The 24,008-nt window shown below is 40.3% G+C and overlaps 1 protein-coding gene and 1 long non-coding RNA gene across 3 annotated transcripts in view; one reads left to right on the plus strand and one right to left on the minus strand.

Annotated features, from left to right (window-relative positions):
* The window catches only part of NCKAP5 (NCK associated protein 5), a 914,274-nt gene that overhangs the window by 157,893 nt on the left and 732,373 nt on the right, over positions 1 to 24,008 (minus strand). For both annotated transcript variants that reach the window (XM_021924271.2, XM_021924272.2), the window contains exon 11: positions 352 to 453. In XM_021924271.2, coding sequence (XP_021779963.2) covers positions 352 to 453 — 102 coding nt within the window. The remainder of the gene's footprint in view (positions 1 to 351; positions 454 to 24,008) is intronic.
* Positions 373 to 22,396, plus strand: LOC103877276. Its single transcript, XR_004176699.1, has 3 exons — positions 373 to 457; positions 21,169 to 21,275; positions 22,310 to 22,396. It is a non-coding gene; the product is annotated as an uncharacterized LOC103877276 (long non-coding RNA).

The following is a 24,008-nucleotide window of genomic DNA, read 5'->3' on the forward strand; positions in this document are numbered from 1 at the left end:
AAGTTCATACATAATACATCATAAAAGTAGGATGAATAATATGGGATGTGGGTTTTAATAAAAAGCTCCTTGACCATTTCTCAGAGACTCTGAGATATAATCAATATCCAAAAAAGGTGTCTTGGGGACAAAACCAAGATTTATGATATTTCTGTGGAGAATGACACTTTCTGCTTACTATATCAGCTGGGGGACATGATATTGAATTTCAGAGAACACAAGAAAGGAAGGTATTTTTATCTGCCTGACAATGCTTCAAGGATGTGCTTTATGGTTCGCTTGTGACATCATAGTTGATGGAAGGAAAATAACAACCGAAACAAGTGTTCTGAAGGCAACTGGGAAACTCACGTGCAGCTCAGCATTAGTTCGTGATTGTGTCAGACTTCGGCTTCTTTCCACCTCTGAAAGCAAATCTCCGGATGAAAGATCCAAGAGGCGTGAGTGAAGTTTCTAGGTAAAATCAAGCAGAAACATTAAATAGGGATAATTTAATTACTTGTTTCAAAATCCTGCCTTGGACAGTTAAATCTCAAAAGAGTTGGCATTTCCAAATTAGATAATACATGTCCTAATTTTAAAAAGTTTATTCTAGTTTATCAGTGTTCCATACACGTATATGTATGTGTGTACGCAAATTACATTTTGTAAACAATAATCATGCTTTTACAGTCTGTCAGTCTGCCTTGGAAGATATGTCGTAGAAAAATATAAGTAGTAGTTAAAAAATAAGCAGTAGGAAAACTATGAATACTCTGATCTATTTATTGGGTAGTATGAAAATTAACATTTGATATTCACATTAAGAAAACCAATCACCAAGTTCACCTTATTATGTTGAGCAGTGGTTAAAATCTGAGCAGATAATTATAAAAGTGACCTTATTTCTAAACAGCATTGATCTTGTGAAATCTTCCCTTGGACACATTTTAGCTCAAAGTCATTAATGTCATCTGTTAGGAACAATTAATGTGAATAGAAAATAATTGCATTGGGGACCTGGGGACTCTGAGGATTTTGTACATTAATATTCACGTGCTATTCAATTATATACTGAATTCTTTATTTCAGTTTTGTTTGGGAGGCCTGCTAAGCCAGAGACATTTCACTGTATTAATCTTGATACTAATTACTAAGGCTTTTCTGTGGACATTAAATTTGATCTGTTTAATTGCAAATACAATAAAACTCGTGATTTATGCCTAATGTTTCTGCTAGGTGATGACATTTTGAAAATGGCACTTACAGCCTGGCTTGTCTTGGTTACAACTTTTGTGGCTCCAGATGCTAAAAAAATCTAATTGAGTAAGTAAATAATGCGGCTAAGCGTGCCTCTCTCACTTCTGAAAAGTTTTTTCTACTTTTTCCCCCTGGAGAGGCCCTGCTGCACACTGATGCTGATCTAAGAAATGCCTTTGCTTCTTTGCCACTAAGCAATGTTAGAATCATCTTAGAGGGCAGGGCTGTCCCACAGGTCACTCTGTCCCAGCACATCTACCATGTAGTCAGCAGGGACTACAAACTCCACTAAAATGAGCCACATTCTCTCTGTTCCCCATTCGACTCTCTTTAGGCTGAACTTCTGTGAGAGCCCTGAGTACTTGGTTACTTGATTATTCCACAAACATGTATGCAGCTCCTCCTGAAGGACGGCATTGTGACAGGGCTGCATTCTATCCTCCTGCAAGTGTAAAGGTATTTTTTTTGCTGTTGTGGGTTGGCCAGTTCTCCTTCTCAGTGGACCTTCCATTTGTGTGTCTGTGGAGGTCCTTTCACAAAAAAAGAAAATAATTTCTAAACTGATTGCCTGTTGCTTTGAAAATCCAAATTTCTTCAGCAGAGCTAAGACCTCCATAGGTAACCAAAACCATGACATTGTTTCTGGACAGTTTTTAGAATCCTAATCCTATAATCTTCAAGCTCTAGAATCTGACTTCCCTGGGGGCAAAGATAGAATTTATCTCATCTTGTAATCTCTGGGACCTGACAAAATGCATCATACTTAGTAAGCAGCCCATTAGTGCTTGTTGTAGTCTATAAACAAAAAGACGTCTTTATATTTGACTCACCCATATATAAGTTTTAAAGACTGAGAGAGTGCCAAAAGAATTTCAATGTTGTGAGACCTAAGAGTACATTTATCAATATGCAAACAGGACAAGAAGTTATGGGAAATGACATTCAACAAAAGAAATGATTTTGAGTGGTATATCATGTGATTTGAGAGAAGAGGCCTCAATGGATTAGCTATCTGACTTATTCAGTTCATGAATGCACTTCATTATTACTTCTCAGATACATGATGTCATGCTTTCACCTACTGTATGCATATATGCATCTAAAACCCTGCCCTCCTCAAGGCGGTTTCAGTGGCTTTTATCCAAATGAGTCCCTTCCCTTCACTGAAATAGGGAAGGTCTGCATGGGAGAAAGGAGAGGTCCTGAGGCAAGGGCCAGGAGACCTGAGTTCTAGCCCTGTTGAAGGTATACATTCTACAGGATCTCAGGAATGTAACTGAACCTCTTAGTCTCAGATCCCTCATCTGCTAAAGAAAGATGGAAAAACTTAAACCACAGCTACCATTTGATTCATCAGTCCATTGCTAGGTACGTACCCAAGGGAAAATCAATCATTCTACCAAAAAGATACAAGCACATACATGTTCATTGCCACGCTACTTACAGCAGCAAAGACATGGAATTAACCTAGGTGCTAATAAGTAGTGGATTGGATAAAGAAATACGGTACATATATACCACAGAATATAGCCATACAGAAGAATGAAATCATGTCCTCTGCAGCAACACGAATCCAGCTAGAGGAGGCCATAATCCATGTGAATTAATTCAGAAACAGAAAACCAAATACTGCATGTTCTCACTTACAAGTGGAAGCTAGACACTGAGCACACATGGATATAAACATGGGAACAACAGACCCTGCAGACTAATAGATGGGGAAAAAGAAAGGGGGGAATGGGTTAAAAAACTATGTAGTGGGTACTGTGCTCACTACCTGAGTGAAGGGACCTGCATCCAAAACCCAGCATCATGGTATACACCCATGGAACAAACCTGCACATGTGCCCCCTGAATCTAAAATAAAAGGTGAAGTTAAATAAAATTCCTAACAAAGTCACAACATCCAATGACAGAATTATAGGCATCAATAAGTGTATATTTTCAGAAAAAAGAAAGACAGAAGTGGCTATTTAATCCACTACCACAGGTAGAGAGAGGTACTGTCATAGTAAGAAGGGAAAACAAATAGGATAATATGCTGAAATTCACACAGGTTAGTTTATTGTTATACCTGACAGTTGATGGTAGGTAATTTCTTAGATAATAAGGCACAAATGAATCATTCATTGTTATAGTTTTCATACATATAAGGCAAATAAAACTTGACTTAGAAGAAAATAAAATCTGTTTACATTTTTTAAAAAACCATTTACATTTTTAATTATTATTTTATGTTTAAAAATTTTTAATTATTATGGGTACTAAATAGTTGTTTATATTTATAGAGGTGCATGTGATGTTTTAACACAGGTATACAATGTATAATGATCCAATCAGGGTAACTGGATTACCTATCATCTCAAGCATAATAAAATCTACTTTTGTGTTAAGGCTATAGGCAAAGAAATGATAGGTAAATATCACACAACTTCACACAACTTCCCTTAAATAACTATGAAAGCACACAATGCCATAGAGACTACATTTCTTATGATAAGAATTTTTAAAATAGGCTTATATTTTCATCATATATATATAATACACAGGCGTGTGTGTGTATAGCATCACTTTGTATATTGATGTTATATTACTTGTGCTTCAGTGAAAAATAGGTAGAATGTATACATGAGAAATTTAATTAAATCACTGTCAAAAAGAGCATAACTGACATAAGAAGGCCATGACCTCTTAAGAGGAGCTCCCCAGCTTAGAGGGCAAATTCTCCATCACATACCCATGTATAGTTCATATTTACTGTTCGTGTTCATCTGAATAAAATCTCATCTGAAATACTTTAAACTTCCTATCTTTAATTTGCAACTCCCAATGAATTCTGGAGTTAGACATACTTGGTTTGTTTTAGGCATGAAAAGTAGCAGGACTACTCAGTATGGGTTTGAAATAGGCCTTGCGTCATCTGTCACACTGTGTCAGTAACTGAGATTCAACTGGGTTTCGGAGATAGAGACTCCTAATTTCACACATTCTCAAACCAGAGGTAAGTGAGGGATCTTTTTACTCAGATACTTCCTTTGACCGTGATGGTTTAACCCTCCCTGTCAGACTGGCTTCAGTCTCTGGAATGTGCCACTACCCCATCTGAGTTGATCTTTGGTCCAATTTTCCATGGCACACCCTCCTCCTCCTGCCCCTAGATCCTGTCCAGTATTCAGGACGACACTGAAACCCTCCCTGTAAAGTCATCTATCCTCTCTAACCCACAGTGGATTCCCTGCCTTGAGGGATTGGACCGCCTCTCATTTCGGTCTTTTATCCAAAGTGCACTCTTACTGAGTTGTTCTCTGTGTAGGTTCTATCTTCCTAATAGGACGATCAGTTCCAGGAAAATGCAGGCCAATCCCTTAATTTCTACATTGTCCCAGTGGCAAGGATGAGCTGGGTGTCACAAAACCTCGGAAACCTTGGCCCTCTTCTTGCTGGGTGCATGGCTGGCCTGCATTTCCCAGCCTCCTTTACAGTCAGGTGTGCCTACATGACATATTTAGTTCTAGGTCATGGAGCCTGAGCAAAAGTGACATCTGTCCTTTCTTGCCGGGCCCAGGAATACCTCCCTCAAATAGTCTTCCGTGCTCTTTATCCTCCCACTGGCTTGATGCAGCCAACTCAGCACAGCAACCTTGGAAGCCACTTGTTGAAGATGAAGCCAACTCAGGTATAAGGAGTTTGGCTTCTTAAAGTCTCAACTGAAAGAAAGCTACTCTGGGAAAAGAAACAGTCTTTTTGGACTTGACATGAGGAAGATATCAACTTATACTGAATTTGGGCCATGATTCATTTGGAGTTTGTTGTTATTGCTGACATTGACCTGGCTGACACAACTCTCTCTGCAGCCTACAGGATAGCCACTCAAGAAATATGCATGTTTCTATGTATATATTTCATATGTGTACATATGTGCACACACATGTACTGATATACAGGTATTTACACATGGATATGTAGCGCCTATGTCAACAGCCCAAGGTGATACCCCCACTGAAGATTCTAGCTTCATAGGAAAGAGACTTGCTTTCTGTCACTATATGCAAGGGCAGGGGTTAGGAGATCGTGTGAAGAGCTACGATGTGTCACAATTTATAACAGAACGCATGCCTCATACAGGTGCAAAATACCAAGCTAAGCTTTGGGGACCTGACAATGCCAGCGCAGTCAGTGCCTGAACCACACATTGGGTGGGTAATATTTGGTGGGTTCACTTGCCTTCAGTCAGTCAGTTTTATGTTCTCTGTGCGGTTCTGTATCTGTAATTCAAGGCAGAGACATATCCCCTTCAACAGACTGTGCCAAGGACTGGCTGTCCTTCATCTGGCAGGATGAAGGTGGAGTGGACCCTTCAGGGTGGTAGTGACTGATTCTGCAGCTCTCTAGTTAATGATGGCAGCAGAGACTGGAGACTGAGGTGCATTTGAGCCTTTCAGAGCTGGGCTGGAGAGCCAGGGTTTTCCATTTCATTTTCCTCAGTTCCTCGGATGCTCCGTGAAGGCTTGTTGCACTTGATAGAATTCTGCCTCTAGATTTTTACTCAGCACCATGGTGATGTCTTAATTTTAAGGCAGTGACTGCTAAGGCCAGGAAGACACTGAGTCTTATTTATTGATGCAAGTTGAGGTTAAAAAAATAGCTCATCTAAGAAATTTGGGCAACACAAGAAACCATGCTGGACAAATCAAGTAAAATAGATCGGTGAGCAGCTTTTGCATTTACTGATGTACTTCCTGAAGGTTGAAGAGGAATGTATGAAATTTTTCATGTCAGGATTTTAGAAGTTATTAACTCAGCTTTAGAAGTAGAGAGGAAAGTACAAAAGGGATCATTTCACCATGGTTCTCTTCTCTTCATTCAGATTTGGTGAGAGAATTAATCTACCACCATAATCATGCATATAATTAGTCTCCCTTCTTTTTTTTTTTTTTTTTTTGAGACAGAGTCTCGCTCTGTTACCCAGGCTGGAGTGCAATGGCGTGATCTTGGCTCACTGCAACCTCTGTCTCCTGGGTTCAAGTGATTCTCCTGCCTCAGCCTCCCGAGTGGCTGGGATTACAGGCATGCATCACACCTGGCTATTTAGTAAAGACAGGGTTTCACCATGTTGGCCAGGCTGGTCTCGAACTCCTGACCTCAGGTGATCCACCTGTCTCAGACTCCCAAAGTGCTGGGATTACAGGCATGAACCACCGAATCCAGCCCCTCCAACTATTAAAAGCCAAATATCTGCACAAAAGAGAAGTTTTAACTGTTCAGCACCTGACCTGAGAGAAGGGACGCCAACAGCTGCCCTGGTCTCTCCCTGTCTCGGTGAGTCCTCACCTGCTCTAGCCCACTGTCTCTCTCGGTTCTGCTGCGCCTTGTCAACTTGGCTGGCTGCTTATTTGGACCTGGCCATGTTTAGGGATCACCCTCCCTCAAATCTAGTGGCCCGGATGTTGGGTTGATTTCTCGGATGAAGAACTTACTGCTTTTTCAGCTTTAGTTTTGTTTTCAAATCGTCTCCACGTTGGAGAGCTGTTCTCACCTCACAGCTTCTAGAAAGCTTCCTAGAGCCCCATTTCTGCTTCCTCAACTCTGTCCTAGGTGGGCTCTGGGCCCAGGGTTTGATGGCCCAACACAAGGGAAGCAAACCTGGAGTGAGTTATTATGAAATCTCCTGAGTATCTTTTGATATTGCTAACTTCCTCTGATTTCCTGTTAAGTTCAGCTTTCTAGAGGATTTGGTGCATGTTTAAGAGAAACATTTTAAATATGACCCTGAATAGGCATACTCAGGTGAATAAGCTTTGTTCCTTCTGTTGGGTAATAAGGCAATTTCACAGGTATGCATAAGGATCTCCAAAAGGAAGTTCCAGGAAGTTTTCTAAAACAGTTTGGAGCCTGATGAAAATAATTTTTCTGTGGAAGCCAAATGATCTTCCATAAAAACCCCAAAGTTTTGCCTTATTCACATACTAGACTTACATTTTGGCCACACCCAGAAGTGTGATTTTTCATCAGTCCCTCCAGAATCCCATCAAGAGAGATTGTGGCAGATCCCTAGGTTCACATTTCACAAGTTTCATTCTATTCCATTAAGAATTTATTATAAAACTGAATATTACATAACTGCATATTACATAACTGAGTATTATATGGTCATCTCTTAGATTCACAAAAATTTGAGACCAGGACAAAATCTTTTTGGATAAAAGCTGATGTTTAATTAATTATGCCATTATTTCCATTTTGGGCTACAAAGATAAAACATAGTATCTGCGTTCAGCCTTCCTGCTGACGTGACAGTGTGCCTTCCGAATGTTCTTCTAGAGACCCTTTAAAAAAATGTCCATCATAATTTGATCTCACTTCAGTGTGTGAAAGTTTTACAGCTAATTCTTTTTAGCCATCTGCAACAGTCCTTGTTGCAATTATTATTTTCCCTGACAACTTTTGGACTTGCCTTGCATATCAATGTTTAGCTGCCGTGAGTGCATTCTGTTTTGCTCTGGATGGTGCCTTGGCAAATGATATGGCTCTATCTCTTTTCTACTTCTCCAGGACCCAAGGTTATAAAATATTTTTGAAACAATTATTCCATAGCTATATTCAAAACCTTCTTCAAGGGTCCCCACTTCCATGACAGCCTGATTATCCAGTGGCTACCTAAGGGAGCAGCATTTGGTTTGGTGATTCGAAAGTTTATTCATGGTCTCTGCAGGTTAGACTGATGACCAGAGCATCTCATACCAATCCTTATCTGCTGCAATTCCATTAACAGTGCCCCGAGGCCCACAGGGTGAGCACCAGTGGGAGAATGGATGAGGATGAAAACAGCAGACCTTGCCCTCAAGAGCCTCCACTCTAATTAGTCCAACACTAATTTATGCTTTATGCTTTATGAAGCATCTACTATGTGCAGAGTCATGACTATGAGCTATGAGAGACTCAAGGCAGCTCATTAACAGAGCTGACAATATCCCTGAGCAGACCAAGCACACAAAGGAGAAAAAAATCCAAGAATTCTTAAGGCAGAACATGCAAACAAGATCACAGTAGAGTCAGGGCGCTATGCAGCTAGAGGTGGTGGAGGCCAGTGTATTCACCACACAGTTAAGTATACGTAAGAGAATATTCTGTGCAACAGGAACTTAGCTCTTCCTGCAGAGCTCCCAAATCTCTTTGTTTGAAGTCTTTACAAAAAAACAAAACAAAACAAAACAAAACAAAATCAGAAATATTTCAGACCTAACAGCAAAGTGACAGAATGTTGAGAAAAAGGACAGAAGGTTCAGGCTCCCATGGCAGGCCAGTCAGACCTGTGGGCAGGAGGACAGCCGAAGAGTGACTCGCATTTGCTTGCCAAGCCTGAGTCTCTGAAGCTTCTCTTTTGTCTTCTTCTGTGAATATGATCTAAGGGAGGAAGTGATTCAGCACAGCCTGAGCCTATTCTGGGATCTAAGAGACACAGAAGTGCCCTGAAATTTCCATTTTCATCACTAATTACTTTAACAGGTACTTTAATAAGTGCTTTCCAATTGCCCCCGCTGTTTTGTAAAATTATCCACACTGCATTTTACATTTTCAATCAAGCTTTATTTTTGAAAAGTTCTGACTTTCTGAAGATTTTGCCTTTTACATGTGGGGGAACACATTTTTTCCCTCTGATTTCACCAAACTAAAAGGATTAATTAGTGGGGGGAAAACCCCCAAAACTTGATCTATTTTTACCAGACCTATCGGAAGCTCCACTTACGGTCACTAGAGTTCAATGTATCACTTATTAGGAAGAAATGAATTACCACTTCCTCTGTGTGGGGAAGAGACACTCTGTGAAGTCCTTCCCCTATTCTAATCTCATGAATCTTCATACTACTGTGTGGAAGAAGCTGTCATCTTAGTTTTTAGAGATGAAGAACCCAAGATGACAGAAGCGAAGAAAGGCATCTGAAGTCACAATGCTACATGTATTTCAGGAAGCAGGAGAGCCAGGATTCTGTCCCAGACCTGCTTCTTTCTAAGTCCAAGCTCTTCCTACCACATTCTGCTTGCTTTTTCTACGAAGGCAGGGACGTGATACCACCACTGCTATCTTTTACAAGGCAAATCCTATGGAAGTAGCTTATTTCTGCCTAACTGTTAAGCCCACAATTTGAGCAACTCCCATCAAATGAATTATGTTGCCTTGGTGATTTTCCTTCCCAGGTTCTGCTTTAGAGGCAGATAATTGGGAAGGAAATAATAATAATAACAGCGACAATAATAGCTGTGAACACTTATTGAGCTCTTTTTAGCACTAAATATGTGCTTCACATATGTTAACCTTTTAAATCCTCATTACAATCTACAGTAAGAACTACCATACCTGTCTTACAGGTGAAAAAACTGACATACAGAGCTAAAAAAATCTTGCCTAATGTCACATAAATAGTATCTGAACCCTGGACAGTCTGACTGCAGAGTTCATGCTCCTAATTCTACCCAGTTAAATCTGGTTAATGATGGTTTGCTATAGACAACTTATTAAAATAACAATAAAAATTAATCAGACAGTAAAATGAACTGCATAGAATTAAAAAATAATTACCTCTAAATACAATGTGATATCTTTGTTTGCTAGACTCAAACATCATTCATTCATTTACTCAAAATCACGCTTTCCTTATTATTATTCCATTGTTACCACTATTGGTATTTGATTGGTATTGTCAATTTCATTTGCTTTTTAGATCTCTACATTCTTTCCATGGAAGCATAATTCCATATGTAAATTTGGACCTAACTGAAAAAATAAAACTATGCAAAAAAACATTGGACATTTATAGAGTGCTCACTTGCAGGCTAGGTCTTGTGCTAAGTGTTTACATTATTATTATTTTTAAAAAATTTAATTCAATATTTTGTTTTATTTTTAATTTTCCATATTGAGGTACAGGTGGTATTTGGTTACATGAGTAAGTTCTTTAGTGGTGATTTCTGAGAATTTGGTGCACTCATCACCCGAGCAGTATACACTGCACCATATTTGTCATCTTTTACCCCTTGCTCCCTTCCCACTCTTCCTGCCAAGTCTTCAAACTCTATTCTATCATTCTTATGTTTTGTGTCCTCATAGCTTAGCTCCCACATATCAGTGAGAACACAGGGTTTTTGGTTTTCCATTCGTGAGTTACTTCACTTATAATATTAGTCTCCAGTCTCATCCAGGTCACTGCAGATGCTGTTAATTCATTCCTTTTCATGGCTGTGTAGTATTCCATTGTGTATATATACCACAGTTTCTTTCTCCACTCATTGACTAATGGGCATTTGGGTTGGTTCCATGATTTTCCAGTTGTGAACTGTGCTATAAATGTGTGTGCAAGTATCTTTTTCGAATAATGATTTGTTTTCCTCTGGGTAGATACCCAGTAGTGGCACTGCTGGATCAAATGGTAGTTCTACTTTTAGTTCTTTCTTTTTTTTTTTTTTTGGGATGGAGTCTCACTGTCTCCCAGGCTGGAGTGCAGTGGCGTGATCTTGGCTCACTGCAAGCTCCGTCTCCTGGGTTCACGCCATTCTCCTGCCTCAGCCTCCTGAGCAACTGGGACTACAGGCACCCGCCACCATGCCCAGCTAAATTTTTTGTATTTTTAGTGGAGATGGGGTTTCAGTGTGTTAGCCAGGATGGTCTCAATCTCCTGATCTTGTGATCCACCTGCCTCGGCCTCCCAAAGTGCTGGGATTACAGGTGTGAGCCACCACACCTGGCCCTACTTTTAGTTCTTTAAAGAATCTCCACACTGTTTTCCATAGTGGTTGTACTAGTTTACATTCCCATCAGCAGTGTAGAAGTGTTCCCTCTTCATCACATCCACTCTGACATCTACTGTTTTTTTGCATTATGGCCATTCTTGAAGGAGTAAGGTGGTATTGCATTGTGGTTTTGATTTACATTTCCCTGATCATTAGTGATATTGAGCATTTTTTCACATGTTTGTTGGCCATTTGTATATCTTCTTTTGAGAATTTTCTATTCATGTCCTTAGCCCACTTTTTGATGGGATTGTTTTATTCTTACTGATTTATTTGAGTTCATTGTAGATTCCGGATATTAGTCCTCTGTCAGATGTATAGATTATAAAGATTTTCTCCCAGTCTGTGGGTTGTCTGTTTACTCTGCTGTTTCTTTTGCTGTGCAAAAGCTCTTTAATTAGGTCCCAGCTATTTATCTTTGTTGTTATTGCATTTGCTTTTGGGTTCTGGGTCATGAAATCCTTGCCTAAGCCAATGTCTAGAAGGGGTTTTCCAATGTTATCTTCTAGAATTTTTATAGTTTCAGGTCCTTAATTCATCTTGAGTTGATTTTTGTATGAGGTGAGAGATAAGGATCCAGTTTTATTCTCCTACATGCGGCTAGCCAATTATCCCAGCACCATTTGTTGAAAAGGGTGTCTTTTCCTCACTTTATGTTTTTGTTTGCTTTGTCTAAGATCACTTGACTGTAAGTATTTGGGTTTATTTCTGGGTTCTCTAATCTGTTCCTTTGGTCTATGTGCCTATTTTTATACCAGTGCCATGCTGTTTTAGTGACTATGGTCTTATAGTATAGTTTGAAATTGGGTAGTGTGATGCCTCCAGATTTGTTTTTTGTTTAGTCTTGCTTTGGCTATGCAGGCTCTTTTTTGGGTTCCATATGAATTTTAGAATTATTTTTTCTAATTCTGTGAAGAGTGATGGTGGTATTTTGATGGGGATTGCACTGAATTTGTAGATTGCTTTTGGTAGTATGGTCATTTTCACAATATTGATTCTACTCATCCATGAGCATGGGATGTGTTTCTATTTGTTTGAGTCATCCATGATTTCTTTCAACAGTGTTTTGTAGTTTCCCTTGTAGAGGCCTTTTGACTCCTTGGTTAGGTATATTCCTAAGTATTTAATTTTTTTGCAGCTATTATAAAAGGGGTTGAGCTCTTGATCTGATTCTCCACTTGGTTGCTGTTGGTGTATAAAAGAGCTACTAATTTGTGTACATTAATCTTGTATCTGGAAACTTTGCTGAATTCTTTTATCAGTTCTAGGAGCTTTCTGGAGGAGTCCTTAGGGTTTTCAAGGTAAATGATCATATCGGCAGCAAACAGTGACAGTCTGACTTCCTTTTTACCAATTTGGATGTCCTTTATTTCTTTCTCTTGTCTGATTGCTCTGGCTAGGATTTCCAGTACTATGTTGAAGAGGAGTGGTGAGAGTGGGCATCCTTGTCTTTTGCTGGTTCTTAGAGGGAATGATTTCAACTTTTCCCCATTCAGTATTACGTTGGCTGTGGGATGGTCACAGATGGCTTTTATTACATAAAGGTATGTCCTTTATATGCTGATTTTGCTAAGAGTTTTAATCATAAAGGGATGCTAGATTTTGCTGAATGCTTTTTCTGCATCTATTGAGATGATCATGTGATTTTTGTTTTTAATTCTGTTTATGTGGTGTATCACATTTATTGACTTGTGTACGTTAAACCATCCCTGCATTCCTGGTATGAAACCCACTTGAACATGGTGAATCATTTTTTTGTTCTGTTGTTGGATTCAGTTAGCTAGTATTTTGTTAAAAATTTTAGCATATCTATGTTCATCAAGGATATTGGTCTGTAGTTTTCTTTTTTGGTTATATCCTTTCCTGGTTTTGGTATTAGGGTGATGCTGGCTTCATATAACGAATTAGGAAAGGTTCCTTCTTTCTGTTTCTTGTGGAATAGTGTCAAAAGGATTGGCACCAATTCTTTGAATGTCAATTAGAATTCTGCTGTGAATCCACCTGGTCCTGAACTATTTTTGTTGTTGGTAATTTTTAAATTACCACTTCAATCTCACTGCTTGTTAATGGTCTGTTCAGGGTATCCAGTTCTTTCTGGTTTAAGCTAAGAGGGATGTATTTTTCCAAGAATTTATCCATCTCTTTTAGGTTTTCTAGTTTATGTGCATAAAGGTGTTCATAGTAGCCTTCACTGATCTTTTGTATTTCAGTAGTGTCAGTTGTAACGTCTCCTGTTTTGTTTCTTAGTGAGGTTATCTGGATTTTCTCTCTTCTTTTCTTGGTAATCTTGCTAATGGTCTATCAATTTTATTTATCTTTTCAAAGAACCAGTTTTTTGTTTCATTTATCTTTTTATCTTTTGTATTTTTTTGTTTCAATTTCATTTAGTTCTGCTCTGATCTTGGTTATTTCCTTTTTACTGCTGAGTTTGAGTTTGATTTGTTCTTGTTTCTCTAGTTCCTTGAGGTGTGACCTTAGAGTATCAGTTTGTGTTCTTTCAGTCTTTTTGATGTAGGCATTTAGGGCTATGAAATTTCCTCTTAGCACTGCCTTTGCTGTATCCCCAAGGTTTTGATAGATTTTGTCATTATCGTCATTCAGTTCAAAGAATTTTTTATTTCCATCTTGATTTCGTTTTTGACCCAATGCTCATTCAGGAGCAGGCTATACCATTTCTGTGTATTTGCATGGTTTTGTAGGTTCCTTTTGGAGTTGATTTCCAGTTTTATTCCACTGTGGTCTGAGAGAGTGCCTGATACAATTTCAATTTTCTTAAATTTATTGAGACTCGTTTTATGGCCTATCATGTGGTCTATCTTGGAGAAAGTTTCACGCACTATTGAATAGAACGTGTATTCTGTGGTTGTTGAATGAAATGTTCTGTATAAATCTGTTAAGTCCATTTATTCCAAGGTATAGTTTATATCCATTGTTCCTTTGTTGACTTTCTGTCTTGATGACCTGTCTAGTGCTGTCAGTGGAGTATTGAAGTCCCCCAATATTATTGAGTTGCTGTCTATCTCATTTCTTAGGTCTATTAGTAATTGTTTTATGAATTTGGGAGCTCCAGTGTTACGTGCATATATGTTTAGGATTGTGATATTTTCCTGTTGGACAAGGTCTTTACCATTATATAATGTCTCTGTCTCTTTTAACTGCTGTTGCTTTAAAGCAGTTGTTTTGCCTGATCTAATAATAGCTACTGCTGCTCACTTTTGGTGTCCATTTGGATGAAATGCCCTTTTCTATCCCTTTAAGTTTATGTGAGTTCTTATGCATTAGGTGAGTCTCCTGAAGGCAGCAGATGGTTGGTTGGTGAGTTCTTATCCATTCTGTGGTTCTCTATCTTTTAAGTGGAGCATTTAGGCCATTTACATTCAATGTTAGTATTGAAATGTGAGGTACCATTGCATTCACTGGGCTCGTTGTTGCCTGTGTACTTGTTTTTTTTTGTTTGTTGTTTTTGCTTTTTAACTTGTATTTTGTTTTATAAGTCCTGTGTGATTTATGCTTTAAAGAGGTTCTGTTTTGATGCGTTTCCAGGATTTGTTTCAAGATTTAGAGCTCTTTTTAGCAGCTCTTATAGTGGTGGCTTGGTGATGGCAAATTATCTCAGCATTTGTTTGTCTGAAAAATATTATATCTTTCCTTCATCCATGATGCTTAGTTTCACTGTATACAAAATTCTTGGCTGGAAATTTTGTTTGAAGAGGCTGAAGATAGGGCCCCAATCCCTTCTAGCTTGTAGGGTTTCTGCTGAGAAGTCTGCTGTTAATCTCATAGGTTTCCCTATATAGGTTACCTGGTGCCTCTGTCTCAGAGCTCTTAAGATTCTTTTCTTCATCTTAACTTTGCACAGCCTGATGACAATGTGCCTAGGCAAAGATCACTGTGTGATGAATTTCACAGGTGTTCTTTGTGCTTCTTGTATTTGGATGTCTAGGTCTCTAGTGAGGCCGGGGAAGTTTTCCTGGATTATTCCCCCAAATATGTTTCCAACCTCTTAGAATTCTCTTCTTCCTCAGGAACACCGATTATTCTTATGTTTGGTTGTTTAATGTAATCCCAGACTTCTTGGAAGCTTTGTTCATATTTTCTTATTCTTTTTTTTCATTGTCTTTGTTGGATTCAGTTAATTTGAAGACTTTGTCCTCAAGCTCTGAATTTCTTTTTTCTAATTTTTCAATTCTATTGCTAAGACTTTCCGAGCATTTTGTATTTCTAAAAGTGTTTCCAAAGCTTCCTGAATTTTTGATTGTTTTTTAAGCTATCTATTTCCTTGAATATTTCTCCCTTCGCTTCTTGTATTCATTTTTGGATTTCCTTGCATTAGGCTTTGCCTTCTCTGGTCCCTCCCTGATTAGCTTAATAACTAACCTCCTAAATTCTTTTTCAGGTAAATCAGGGATTTCTTCTTGGTTTGGATCCATTGCTGGTATACTAATGCGATTTTTTTTTTTGCGGGGGTGGGGGGTGTTAAAGAGCCTTGTTTTGTCATATTAGCAGGGTTGGTTTTCTGGTTCCTTCTCATTTGGGTAGGCTCTGTCAGAGGGAAGGTCTAGGGCTGAAGGCTGTTGTTCAGATTCTTTTGTCCCATGGGTATTCCCTTGATGTAGTGCTCTCCCACTTTTCCTATGGATGTGGCTTCCTGTAAGCCAAACTGCAGTGAACTGCAGTAATTACTGTCTCTCTTCCAGGTCTAGCCACCCAATGAGTCTACCTGGCTCCAGCGGGGTACTGGGGGTTGTCTGCACAGAGTCCTGTAAGTGAAATGTCTATGGGTCTCTCAGCTGTGGATACCAGCACCTGTTCTGGTGGAGGCAGCAGGAGAGTGCAGTGGACTTCATGAGGGTCCTTAGCTTTGGTGGTTTAATGCTCGATTTTTATGTTGGTTGGCCTCCTGCTAGGAGGTGGCACTTTCCAGAAAGCATCAGCTGTATTAGTGTGGAAAGGGACCAATGGTGGACGGGGACCTAGAACTCCCAAGATTATGTGCCCTCTGTCTTCTGCTACCAGGGTGGATAGGGAAGGACCATCAGGTGGGAGTGGGGCTAGGCACATCTGAGCTCAGATTCTCCTTGGATGCATCTTGCTGCCGCTGCTGTAGGGGATGGGGGAGAGATTCCCAGGTCACTGGAGTTGTGTGCCTAGGAGGATTATGGCTGCCCCTGCTGAGTCATGCAAGTTGTCAGGGAAGTGGGGGAAAGCTGGCAGTCATAGGTCTCACCCAGCTCCCATGCAAACCAAAGGGCCAGTCTCACTCTTACCATGCTCCCTCCCACCCTGCCCCCCTCCCCTTCAACAGCCCTGAGTCTGTTTCCAGGCGGAAGGTGAGACAGGCTTGAAAACTTGCCCCAGGCTACCCACCTCCCAGCTGAGAAAGAAAAAAGGCTTGGTTCTTCCCCTGCACACCAGATTTGCGCCCTCCTCTGAGTTCTGGCCAGGAGGTGTCTGGCCCTGTTTAAATTGTTACAAAGTTCAGCTACAGATTTCCTTCTTCCTGTGGAGTTTCACCCCCAGCTCCTCTGGCCACCCTCCTGATGGATCCCTGTGGTGCCATGCAGAAATGGGCTGTTAGGGGACACAGCAAGCTCCCAGAGCCTTTCTGCTGCTTCTTCTACTCCTGTATTCCACTCAGCTCTCTAAACTGACTCAGCTCCAGCTAAGGTCAGAAACTTCTCCCACAAACAGACCTTCGGCTTCTCCAGTGGGGTGTGTGTTTGGGAGAGGAGGGTCTCCCTTTCCCACTTCCGCAGTTGGGACACTCACAGTATTTGGGGCATCTCCTGGGTTCTGCAGGAGCAGTCGCTTCCTTTGCAGGGTCTGTGAGTCCTCTCGGTTTGTTCTTGCAGTCGATCTGGGGCTAAAATTCATAATGTGAGCCTCCACATGCTGCTCTGTCTGGAGCTGCAGTCTAGTCCTGCCTCCCGTCCACTGTGATGAAGGTGATATGCATTATTTTTCCTTATTTAATCCTTATGGTCACTTTATGAGGTAGAAACTCTTATCAACTCCATTTTTCAAATGAGAAAACTGAGGGACAAGAGGAGCTAAGTAACTATCAAGTCAATGATTTGAACCTGGACATGAACTTAAGGGCTGCCCCTATGGCACCTCATTCTCTGCCACTATATTGTCTTATCCATGTTTGAATGTTGGGGTACAATGACGAACAAGCACACTCCCTGCATCAAGGTGCTCATGGGACAGGCTGAGCAGGCACCTGCAACATAGTGTGCCGTGGGAACCCTCAGCAGAGGGGCTCTGGGGGTTCTCCCAGGGAAGCTGTAGCTAAGTCTTAGCACAGCTAAGAGATGTTATGGAGAAATGATTACTCAGGAGAGGGGGCTGTCTTAGTCTTTTCAATCGATAAAACAAAATACCACAAAATGGGTGGCTCATAAGCAATAGAAATGTATTTCTTGCAGTTTTGGAGGCTGTGAAGTCCAAGATCAAGGTGCCAGCAGATCCAGTGTCTGAGGAAGGCCTATCTCCTGGTTCATAGATGGCGTATTCTCACTGTATCCTCATGTGGTAGAAAGGACAAGGCAGCTTTCTGAGGACTCTTTTATAAGGGCACTGTCCCATTCATAAGAGCTCTCATGCTCGTGACCTAATAGCTTCCCAAAGTCCCTGCCTCCTAATGCCATCACCTTGGGGGTTAAGATTTCAACATATGAATTTGGGGGAAGATACAAACATTCAGGCCAAAGCAGGGGTCAAAAAAGAAAGAAAGGTCTTTCTGAGAAGAGCATATGAAAAGGTCCAGAGAAGAGAGAGAATGTGATATTTTCTGCAAAAGTTCAGCAAGACCACAGAGGCAAGTTCAAGAAGGGAATGTTGAGAGACATGTCTCAGCAATCAGGAACCTGGGTCAAGTCACACAGTGAGCAAGTAAGTAGCTGAGTTAGGATCTGATTCCATCACTTTCTCCAAAATACATGCTTTCCTCTACTCCTTTGTCTACCCCATACTTTTCCCAATGCTGGCCTTGGCTGTGGGCCTCCATTACTCTTATCTATGCACAGAAAGGAAAGGTCTAGAAGAAGAGACTGCAGATGGGTCTCTGGGAGGAAATGTAGACACAGTGGACATTCACACGGCTTTGATGCCTTCTCGGTATGCTTCCTCCTAAAAGGGGTGGCTGGGGAGGTAGGGGGTCAGTCCAGGGCCCTCAATTATGCTGCATGCTAGAAAAGAGCCACTAGCACTCCAGAGATCCATAACTGGCAATCCTGAAGACAGGCAGTGACTCCTCCTGCGAAAACCAAATGGTTCCATATGTTATCCAGATGGTCAGCAAGAAACTGTACGTGGGCCCTGCTCTTGCAACTACAATGAGGAGACATTAAAATCGAACGATTATCACTCCACTTTGGAAGATAACCTCCAAAGAAGGGAAAATGCCGTATCAGTGTTTTGGAAAACCAAAAAAAAAAAAAATTATGTAGAATTATTTATAAGATGGGTGCTTACTTACATTATTAAAGGAAAGATTAGAACAAATGAAATTCAGAGTTTGAGAGATTACATAATCACTGGGACCTTCACAGCCTGCAATATTGACTCTCACACTATTCCGCTGCATGGGGGCTGGGAGAATAAAGAGATGAGAGTGGTGATGAAAAAGTGACTTTCGTGATGTGCACTCATCTGCATTTTACAGCTCAACGTCCTGGTTTTAATAGGACATGTTGCTGGAGTCCCATTCATTTTAAAACATTTGTGAAGATATATTACATAAATGCAATCTCTGGCTGAATGTTCAATGAAAGCCCATCGTCTCACTTCCCTTGATAGTTAATACTAAGTTGTGCATTATCAGGGTTTCCAACTTATTACTTCAGTTTGCCTTATAGGCTTTGTTGCTACAGATCCGCATCATGGTTTCCCTGTAGCTTTATCTCCAAAGTAGTTTTTTAAATCCACTGTTACTTTACCCCATGGTAAGAAACGCCTTGTGGTATTATAAACGAGCAGTTGAAAATTGCTATTTATGTGGCTTCCTAATAGCAATTTGAAATATAGGGCATAAAATTACTAGCTTACAACATTGTTCAATATTAACAGTGGGAAGGATAATATGTAAAACAGACATTAAAGGATTAGCTGCAAAATACATTTCACTAAGCTAAATCATTTCTTGGCAAATGGCAGTTTCCAGCTAATACGCAGGATTCATCAAGTCAAGTGGATTTATTTTTATTTTTCTATTAGTTTGTTAAATATATCCTATATTTAAACTTCAATTTTGCAGATTTCTTTTTCAGGCATATTAGGGGAAGCTTCTGAAAACAGAATCTGAGATAGAAGTGATCCACTCAACTCAAAACTACTCATCGATTTCCCCAGCAAATCCTCTGAGTTGACTAAAGATGGGATTGTAACATCTCAGAGAAAAGTGCAAGGCTATGACATTGCAAACATTTGTATGACAGATTAGGAAGTTACAACTGCATCAGAAATTTCACTAAAAACGCATATCTTCCCCAAGACATAAAACAATGTTTCCATTGTTTTTGCTTCAGACTCTACAGACAGGCAACACTCTGTTCTAATCAAGCATGTCTGAAGTTGGGTAAACAATGTGAATCTGTGAAGCAGGCACCCAGAAAGAAGGCGAAGAGAAATTCCTAATCTCCTAGGGTGGAAATTGTGAAGTATTAAGCAGATATTCGATGCATAAATATAAATAACATAATCTCTCTATTTTCTTCTGAGACAGTCCATAGTTACCATAATCCTAAAATTATTCTGTCTTCTTAAATCCCTAAAGATTTATTAATTTTCATAAACGACTTTGATGGAAACTTTTTTCAAGATGCAAAGTTATCTTTCTCTGAGCTTTCCTTTCATATTATATACCATGTGCGGTATTTGCAACCTCAGAGAATACCAAAAATGAGTTCTTATTTTTCAGAGAAATTGGTTATGGATCTATAAATAACTATTACAAAGAAATGAGCATTATAGAGAGAAGAAGCTGCTCTTAGACTCATTTGAGAAACTATGGGGAAGTTCAGATTCCCAAGAGTAATTATTATGGTAAAATTAAGGGTTTGCTTTGAACACTTGTTAGTATTCAGCCGATTTTAAAGACAACAATTTTTTTCTTAGACTGTGGGTTGGAGACTACAAATATTTCTCCTTAAATGCCCCATGTTAATAATTCCAGGGGTTTAAAAACATTTATTACATATAAATCTATACTGTTTTCTTTAGCTATTTCGTGTGGGATGGTAAATTTATTTCATAAACCCTTTCCTAGTGGTAGAAAACTAAGGAAATCAGATGCCCTTAAACTTGAATGCACAAAAATTTAGTCATTGTGTAACATGTGAATCAGTTATTCAAAAAGCCAATGGTTGAGTCACAGAAGACGTCACCAAGCCCAGTGCATCATCAAGCTCTATGCTGGAGCAAAGCCCAGGTCCACACACTGTGGCTAATGTTAACTGCCTTATCAAAATACCCCAATTGACTGGAACTCAATAGACCAAAATTCTCCATTAGAGCCGACATATTTAAAACAAAGAGGATAATAACTACACAACTAGCTTTTCAACATGCAGGAGAAAACCTGAGTTCAGCCTCATGAATGAGCTTCCCTCTCCATGGCTATATCCATAACCAGGGAAGCAGGAAAGCAGGTGACCACAGGTGTCATCACAATCTTGGGTTTAAATCCTGGCTTCGTGTGACTAGGGCAAGCCACTTCATCTTTTGAGCCTCCATTTCCTTTAGGGACAAAATACCAATACTAGCTCACAGGGGCCTACTGGCGATTTCAAATTTAAGAGATGGAGCTCTTGGATTCACAAGGTTGTGGTGAGGGTTTAATTAAATGCTTGAAGACTGTTAGCTGTTTTTAGGGCCTGGGGCACAATTTGTGGGGCTCAGAGAATCACCTCCACTGAAGAATCACCTTTTTGGCAGCAAGCTAAAGAAAGTGCAAAGTCAACAGCAGAGTGTTCAGCTGAGGTAGAACAAACACAAGTAGCAAGGGGAAGAGGGGATAGGTAAAGACTCCAGGAGGCTCATTTTGACAATGCTGAGTCACAGTTGCTTTACAGTCAGAATGTCGGAAGCAGCTTGCTGGAAGCCCCTGCTTGTTTCAATGGATTTCCTTTCCTGTCTCCGCAGGAGGGCTGTCCATGCCCTGAAAGGCACTGCTCCCTTGACGGAAGTACGGGAGGACTTCCCTGCTGAGGTGGAACACTGGCTCCCTTACAAGATGGCCTCCTGTGATGGTGAGCAGAGCTAGTGTCTTCATATTCTTCCCTCTCTTCACCCACCTGACATTTCTGCCCTGCCTCACTTGCCTGAACACTCCTCAGTTTTCCTGATCTTGAAGCTAAATGACACTTGTCCTGTTACTACCCATGGTCCCTCATATGACACAGAGCTATGGACCAGCTCTTAGTAAAATGTCTGGGCAGACAATCAATGAAGGTGTATAAAATGGCAAATGAAGACTTGAGAATTCTACTCCATATAATCCTTCCTGATCAATCTCCAGGAACTGACAGTTTCCTTTGCCACAGCACTATCTAGACATGACCTCTCAAAGATACAAATAAAGAGCAGCATTACATTTCTCCTATTCCCTTCCTTGAACTGCAAATGTCTATAATTACTAAGTATAATTACAACTGTTATTATACTGTCACCGCGTGGTATCGGCAGCACATATCTTACAATATGAAAATCCTTAAACAACTTCTTTCTTACTCATTTTACCCAGGACCAAGATAGACTATGCCACATGGCACCAAAGTACCATGTAGCCTGCTGTTGGTCCATGGAGTGACTGTGGGAGTTTTAAATTCCTTTTCACATTTACTTCTTGAATCTGTCACTAGACTCCAGAATCATCTGAAGGAATCAGGCAGTTCTCAATATGATCTCATTATTGACATTTATGTTGATCGATGTTGGCTCTTACAAAATTGGAATCTACAGATCAATTTCCTTATTAGATTCTTTCTCACTGCTGCCATAATCATTTTATCACACAGGCTGCTGCTATCAGATGCTGGTTTATCACTATGTAATGGGACAAGCTAAATTAATTCCTCTAGTATGTTATAAGAAATAATAATAAAAAAATTCCTGGTTTTAAATCTCACTTTTCTCAAATCTTAAGAAATTCCCTGATGTTTTTGTGTGTAAAGAGGTTAATTTGAACTTATTGTCCCTTAACACTGTGCTCCATGAGAGACCAATGGTGAATTCTAAGAGCAACTCACAATTCTCCTGGAAACTGTTTTTCCTTTCCTTTCAGAGAGCTTCAGATGTCAGATTAACCTTGGCCAACTGGATAAGCAGGGGATAATGTCAGTGCCTCTGGGAGGGTTCCCAGCACCTGGCCAGGAGTAACAAAGCCTCCAATGCTGCTTCACCCACAACTGACCGTATGATGGCCAAGAAAATACCAGTGTGGTTTGTGTCCACAGAACCCACCCCTACTCTTAGGAAGACAACTCAGAGTGTATGCTTCACTAAGAAATGCTTGGGAGTGACATCAAATATAAAGCAAATTTATCCAAATATTTTCTAAAGGTTAATGTTAAATTCTTTTTCTTTTTCTTTCTTTTTTTTTTTTTTAAGACAGTGTCTCACCCCGTTGCCCAGACTGGAGTGCAGTGGCACGATCATGGCTCACTGCGGCCTCCACCTCTCTAGCTCAAACAATCCCCATGCCTCATCCTTCTGAGTAGTTGGGACTACAGGCACATGCCACCATGTCTGGTTAATTTTTGTATTTTTTGTAAAGGTGGGGTTTTGCCATGTTGCCCAGGCTGGTTTCCAACTACTGGGCTCAAGTGATCCACCTGCCTCGGCAGCGTGGATGCCTTGAATCCCAAAGTGTTAGGATTACCGGCATGACACCATACCCAGACCTAATGTTACATTCTGTTTAGGAAGAATAATCTAAGCAATTGCCCTGTCTCTACAGACTTACAATTTCTAGGACATGAATAAAGAAGATTCTCAGGAGTTTCCGACATGAGACCTCAGGAATCCATGAATAGGGCCGGGCGCAGTGGCTCGTGCCTATAATTCCAGCACTTTGGAAGGCCAAGGCAGGCAGATTAACTGAGGTCAGGGGTTTGAGACCAGCCTGGCCAACATGGTGAAATCCCATTTCCACCATAAAAACAAAAACAAAACACAAAAACTAGCTGGGCGTGGTGGTGTGCACCTGTAGTCCCAGCTACCGGGGAGGCCGAGGTGGGAGGATCACTTGAACCCAGGAGGTGGTGGTTGCAGCGAGCCGAGATTGTGCCATACACTCCAGCCTGGGCGACAGAGTATGACCTAGAATTCAATACATTAATTTTTTTTTTTTTCTTTTGAGATGGAGTCTTGCTCTGTTGCCCAGGCTGGAGTGTAGTGGTGCAATCTTGGCTCACTGCAAACTCTGCCTCCCAGGTTCAGGCCATTCTCCTGCCTCAGCCTCCCAAGCAGCTGGGACTACAAGCGCCCACCACCACGCCCAGCTAATTTTTTGTATTTTTAGTAGAGATGGGGTTTCACCATGTTAGCCAGGATGTTCTCGATCTGCTGACTTTGTGATCCGCCTGCCTCAGCCTCTCAAAGTGCTGGGATTACAGGTGTGAGCCACTGCGTCCGCCCAAATTCAAGACATTTATAAACTTGGAGGGGAAAAAAATGCATCTTTAGTTTCATCAAACTTAAACCAAAATTCAGTATTTCCTTCAGTTATGAATGGAGGCATCAAACTACAGTGCTATAAACTTGTGACTTTGTCTCCAACAGAAATTACAGACATTTTATCATATTATAGTTGTTGAAAATATCCCTAAATGCTGTGTATGTGCATCACTATTTAAAAATCATGTTAAACTTGCATCTTGTGCTTGCTATTTCATGCTTTAGAAAGGAAGCACATGTATTACCATGTCATATATGTTTTTCCAATATTTTGGCAACTGTACTTCAATGCAATTGGCTTTCTT

The sequence above is a fragment of the Papio anubis genome, chromosome 10, assembly GCF_008728515.1.
Source record: "Papio anubis isolate 15944 chromosome 10, Panubis1.0, whole genome shotgun sequence".
Classification (NCBI taxonomy): domain Eukaryota; kingdom Metazoa; phylum Chordata; class Mammalia; order Primates; family Cercopithecidae; genus Papio; species Papio anubis.